The sequence below is a fragment of the Limulus polyphemus genome, unplaced genomic scaffold (assembly GCF_000517525.1).
Source record: "Limulus polyphemus unplaced genomic scaffold, Limulus_polyphemus-2.1.2 Scaffold3056, whole genome shotgun sequence".
Classification (NCBI taxonomy): Eukaryota; Metazoa; Arthropoda; class Merostomata; order Xiphosura; family Limulidae; genus Limulus; species Limulus polyphemus.
Window position 1 is genome coordinate 1267 of NW_013668666.1, and position 6694 is coordinate 7960.

The following is a 6694-nucleotide window of genomic DNA, read 5'->3' on the forward strand; positions in this document are numbered from 1 at the left end:
CATTACATGAAAAAGCTGCCTACTAATGTCTCTTGTGTGTATTGATACCCACTACATGAAAAAAGCTGCCTACTAATGTCTCTTGTGTATATTGATAACCACTACATGTAAAAGCTGCATACTAATGTCTGTTGTAAACATTAACAACCATTACATGGAAGTGCAGATACTAATGTCTGGTGTGAATGTTAACAACCATTACATTAAAGTGCATCTAATAATGTCTGGTGTGAATGTTAACAACCATTACATGGAAGTGCAGATACTAATGTCTGGTGTGAATGTTAACAACCATTACATTAAAGTGCATCTAATAATGTCTGGTGTGAATTTTAACAACCATTACATGGAAGTGCAGATAATAATGTCTGGTGTGAATGTTAACAACCATTACATTAAAGTGCATCTAATAATGTCTGGTGTGAATGTTAATAACCATTACATGGAAGTGCAGATAATAATGTCTGGTGTGAATGTTAACAACCATTACATTAAAGTGCATCTAATAATGTCTGGTGTGAATGTTGATTTACAGTTTAGTAGTTGTGGCATACTACTGCAGAGACTGTTGCTGTGGTATGATACCAAGAAAGTGTAAAATATTATAAACTTCAGGTTAATTGATGTGATCATATAATATCTTCTTGAGTAAGTCTTCTGTATCTGTTTTAAGTATGAATGTGTGGCTTCATTTAGAAAGGGGTTTAAGTTACTTGGTAAAGTGGCTTAAATGAAGGTTGTAGAAAATCTGTTTTTCTGTTTTAAGTACGAATGTGTTGCTACATGTATAAAGGGGTTTGGGTTTCTTGGTAAAGTGGCTTAAATGAAGGTTGTATAGTATCTTGTTTCTGTTTTAAGTATGAACGTATGGCTACATGTATAAAAGGGTTTGGGTTACTTGGTAAAGTGGCTTAAATGAAGGTTGTAGAAAATCTGTTTTTCTGTTTTAAGTATGAATGTGTGGCTACATGTATAAAAGGGTTTGGGTTTCTTGGTAAAGTGGCTTAAATGAAGGTTGTATAGTATCTTGTTTCTGTTTTAAGTATAAACGTATGGCTACATGTATAAAAGGGTTTGGGTTACTTGGTAAAATGGCTTAAATGAAGGTTGTATAGTATCTTGTTTCTGTTTTAAGTATGAATGTGTGGCAACATGTATAAAAGGGTTTGAGTTTCTTGGTAAAGTGGCTTAAATGAAGGTTGTATAATACCTTGTTTCTGTTTTAGGTATGAATGTGTGGCTACATGTATGAAGGGTTTTGAATTCCCTGGTAAGGTGGCTGAAATGAAAAGGACATGTAATTCATTTGATGGATCCTGGCGCCCTATAACAGAATTTCCTGACTGTGAAGGTAATTTTTATTTCCTGAAATTTGGCATTAAAATTATCTGTATCAGTACAATATTAATCTAGGGAAGCCAAATACGGTAGGAAGTTCATGCAGTCTGTAGAAAATACTGTCATACTTATCTGACACACTACTACTCGAAGAGCAGCCTGAAATTTATAGAAAGTTGAGTAAGCAAATATAATCATATGTGCCATTCGTATATAAGCTTGTAATGTGCATAGAAAAAGTCTCAAACAAAAACTAATGTATATGGTATTCATAATTTTGTAAGTAGTCTTAAAGAAATGTAACAATAAACCAGTTATTTGATGTTAAATAAAAAAGCAGTATAATATAAATCCTGCATATTGTCCAACATTTTAATTATCACACCAAGCATTAAGTTCTGTGTTACATTTATGGTCTGGTTGATTGGTCATATTAGAGAATAGAGTTTTGGCTTGAAAGTTGACTATAATATTGGGTTAACTGTTCAGTATGTCATAGTTTCTCAAGTTTCATCAATACTTCTAGTGGCTGGTTCGCTAAATGCTAATTTGTTTCAAAGACCACACCTTACCATCCTTCTCTAAAAATTTGGAAACATCATCATCCTTTCCATAAATATATAAAAAATATACCCTCCCTAAAATATCTTACCACATCCAAAAATCACACCTTATCATGCTTTTCAAAAAACTTGGAATCATTCTGCCAACAAATCCCTAAAAAACATACCTGCACTAAAATATCTTACATACCACATCCCTAAACTACACTTTACAACAATTTTATAAAAACTTGGAAGCATCATCGTCCTGCCAATAAATCCCTAAATAAGATATCCTCCCTAAAACATCTTACACACCACATCCCTAAACCACACCTTACCATGCTTCACTAAAAATTTTGAAACATCATCATCCTTCCAATAAATCCTAAAAAAACATACCCACCCTAAAACTTCTTACATACCATGTTCCATTATGAACTCAATTCACTGCATCCTCACTTGATATCTCAATACACATATGTAACATCTTCAGAAAGTATGCAGTTTCTCTAGAAAGTATTTATCATCTTCAGAAAGTGCCGAGTGTAGTGTTTTCAGAAAGTATACATTTTATAATAGTAATGTATGTAATACCTTCATAAAGTAGTATATTTAACATCTTCAGAAAGTGCTGAGTGTAGCGTCTTCAGAAAGTATACAACATTTTATAATAGTAATGTATGTAATACCTTCATAAAGTAGTATATTTAACATCTTCAGAAAGTGCCGAGTGTAGTGTCTTCAGAAAGTATACAACGTTTTAAGATAGTAATGTATGTAATACCTTCATAAAGTACTATACGTAACATCTTCAGAAAGTATATAAAATTTTAAGAAAGTACTGCTTGTAACACTTTCAGAAAACTTGTAACATCTTCAGAAAGATGATTTTAAAAACCTTTTATATATATATATATATATATATGTACTTTGCCTAAAGTTTCACTGGAAAACAGATTCAGATGGTTTTGTATGTAATGTTTAGAAAGTGTGTGACATCTTCAGAAAATATGTAGCTTGATGAGGAATTACCTGGAGTTAAATTAATTTTTCCAACTTCTTTGTGATTTTTGACTTAATTAGAATAAAAAAAAATTATTAGTCATGATTGACCTAGTATCTGTTTGTAAATATGATGTAGAACTGGGGCAATGTTTTTTATGAGGTGTTGCCTGTTCACATGGTTAATTAAATTAAATCACATGTCAATATATATTTTCCTAATTTTAACAGTTAGATCATATATATATATATTTGTATGTAATTTAATATATTTACTCACTGTTAGTAAAAGTTGAAGTTTTATTATTACTTAGCCAAGGATTATAACTTTGTTATGAACACTTTGTGTTTTTATGCCTTTATACTAAGATAAAAATAGATTCTAGCTATAGTCCTAACATTATGAAAATAAGTTTCACAACTTAGGTAGGTAAACAATGATCTATAAACATAAGGAAAAGTTTTATTGATGGTAAAACATACTACCCCATTTTTGACAGGACATTGGTCTTGATCTATCTATGATGTGTACAGTCTTGATTTGTCTGGATAAGATCAATGGTTTGTCAAAACATGTAGCATGTTCCACCATCAATAAAAGTTTTCCTTATGCTTATAAATCATTGTTTATCTACCTATTATTATACTAGTATAATATGCTTCCTTAGTCAAGTTTCACAATTTGTTAACTCTTTTTTTGTTTAAACTGCTCAACATTAAGATTCTCACTGATTAATACAGAGTAGGTCAATGTATATCTACAGTTTTATTCATTGTTTATTAAAATATATGAAAACTTTGTTACAGCAATATGTGATCCTCCATGTATGAATGGTGGTAAATGTGCTGGGAACAATCATTGTATCTGCCCTCCCAACTTCCGAGGACCTAGCTGCAAGTATGGTGAGTAGTTTCCCTTGTACCTACCCTCCCAGCTTCTGAAAACCTTTGTACAAGTATAGTGAGTATTTTCACCTCTATCTGCCCTCCTAACTTCAGAGAACCTAGCTATAAGAATGGTGAGTAATTTCATCTGTATCTGCCCTCCCAACTTCCGAGGACCTAGCTGCAAGTATGGTGAGTAGTTTCCCTTGTACCTACCCTCCCAGCTTCTGAAAACCTTTGTACAAGTATAGTGAGTATTTTCACCTCTATCTGCCCTCCCGACTTCCAAGGACTTAGCTGCATAATGAATAGTTTCACCTGTATCTGAGCTTCCAAGGACTTAGCTGCATGGTGAGTAGTTTCACCCGTATCTGCCCTCCTGACTTTAGAGAACCTAGCTGCAAGAATGGTGAGTAGTTTCACCTGTATCTGAGTGAAACTACTCACCATGCAGCTAAGTCCTTGGAAGCCCGTATCTGCTCTCCCGACTTCAGAGAACCTAGCTATAAGAATGGTGAGTAGTTTCACCTGTATCTGAGCTTCCAACTTCCAAGGACTTAGCTGCATGGTGAGTAGTTTCACCTCTATCTGCCCTCCCAACTTTAGAGAACCTAGCTATAAGAATGGTGAGTAATTTCATCTGTATCTGACCTCCCAACTTCCAAGGACTTAGCTGCATAGTGAGTAGTTTCACCCGTATCTGCTCTCCCAACTTCAGAGAACCTAGCTATAAGAATGGTGAGTAATTTCATCTGTATCTGACCTTCCAACTTCTGAGGATCTAACTGCAAGTACAATGAATAATTTTAGCTGTTTAACTCTAAAAAAATGTTAATCAAGATATAAGAACTTTTGTGTTTTTTTTCTCTTCATCTTTCTGCTACTGTTTATAATTCCAAAATTATTAAAGTTTAATTTGCTATAAAGTTACTTGTATGGTGAAAGACATGAGTTAAGACTACTAATTTAATACAAGAGTTTGTGTTAGCATTTGAACTACGTTATAGAGAAGAATTCATCATGAGGATTCAGCTACAACACAGTCTTAGTCAAAGTGCTTCTACATTACTTAAACAAAAGACAAGAAGTTGAATGGAGAAACGTGGTTCTGTAATTAAATATCACATTTCATGTCTTTTTTTTTTCTTCTTATTCTAACTGTATATTACATTTTGTTTTATATTCTACTCAAGCTTTTAATCATTCATATATTCATATAGTACATGGACACCTCATGATGCTGACTTAGCTCAATAAAAACTTTTCTTGATATATAAGACACCTGTTGATACTGAGTTATCTCAGTAAAACCTTCTGTTGATATATGGACACCTGATTATACTGAGTTATCTCAGTAAAAACTTCTGTTGATATATGGACACCTGTTGATACTGAGTTATCTCAGTAAAAACTTCTGTTGATATATGGACGCCTGATGTTGAGTTAGTTCAGTAAAAACATCTGTTGATATATAAACACCTGATGATGCTGAGTTAGTTCAGTAAAACCTTCTGTTGATATATGTACACCTGATAATGCTGAGTTAACTCAGTAAAAACTTCTGTTGATATATGGACATCTGATGATACTGAGTAAGTTTAGTAAAACCTTCTGTTGATATATAAGACACCTGTTGATACTGAGTTTGTTGAGTTGAAACTTCTGTTGATATATGGATGCCTGATGATACTGAGTTATCTCAGTAAAAACTTCTGTTGATATATGGACATCTGATGATACTGAGTTAGTTCAGTAAAAATATCTGTTGATATATAAACACCTGATGATGCAGAGCTAGTTCAGTACAAACTTCTATTGATGTATGGACACCTGATAATACTGAGTTAACTCAGTAAAAACTTCTGTTGATATATTGACATCTGATGATGCTGAGTTAACTCAGTAAAAACTTCTGTTGATATGGGAACACCTGATGATGTTGAATTGCTCAGTACAAACATGTATCAATATACAGTCATATGATGATACTGAGTAAGTTTAGTAAAACCTTCTGTTGATATATAAACACCTGATGATGCTGAGTTAACTCAGTAAAACTTTTGTTGATATGTGAACACCTGATGATGTTGAATTGCTCAGTACAAACTTGTATCAATATAAAGTCATCTGATGATATTACTTTACCTTGGTGAAAGCATTTGATACTTTTATTATGTTGCATTTATGTAGTTTCAGTTAATTGTTGACAAAAATAGTATAATATGTCATAGTGATAAATGATATTGATATTAATATTTCAACAGTATATTTTCCTATGTGTGTGAAAACTTACATGCTACATGTATTAAAAAGTACCTTATCATACTAATCTTTTTTGAATGATTGATGTACTTATTATTTTGTCCTTTACACTTTCAGTGCTGGTTGCTTTTGTTGTGAATAACTTTTTCTCTCATGCTTGCTTCATTGGACGATTTGTGTATTATTTTGTCTCAGAGTCATGTGATGTGTCAGAAAAAAAAGATTTCAGTTCAACAGTTTTTAGAACTACACTGTTATGTTTTTATATGAAATAAGAATGGATTTTAGTTATTGCTTCCTTGGAATTTCATAGGTTAATAATAGCTCGCATTTATTATATTTATTTTGTGTGTTAATAATAGCTCTGATTTATTATATTTGTTTTGTGTGTTAATAATAGCTCTCATTTATTATATTTATTTTATGTGTTAATAATAACTGATTTATTATATTTATCTTATGTGTTAATAATAACTCTGATTTATTATATTTATTTTGTGTGTTAGTAATAACTCTCATTATATTTGTTTTGTGTGTTAATAATAGCTATCATTTATTATATTTATTTTATGTGTTAATAATAACTCTGATTTATTATATTTGTTTTGTGTGTTAATAATAGCTATCATTTATTATATTTGTTTTGTGTGTAAATAATAGCT

The 6694-nt window shown here is 31.8% G+C and overlaps 1 protein-coding gene across 1 annotated transcript in view; it reads left to right on the top strand.

The window, feature by feature from the left end:
* Nucleotides 1-1207: 1207 nt before the first annotated feature.
* The window catches only part of LOC111088052 (von Willebrand factor-like), a 40325-nt gene continuing 34838 nt past the window's right edge, over nucleotides 1208-6694 (top strand). The window contains exons 1-2 of the mRNA XM_022396905.1: nucleotides 1208-1351; nucleotides 3693-3788. Coding sequence (XP_022252613.1) covers nucleotides 1249-1351; nucleotides 3693-3788 — 199 coding nt within the window. The 5' untranslated portion in view covers nucleotides 1208-1248. The remainder of the gene's footprint in view (nucleotides 1352-3692; nucleotides 3789-6694) is intronic.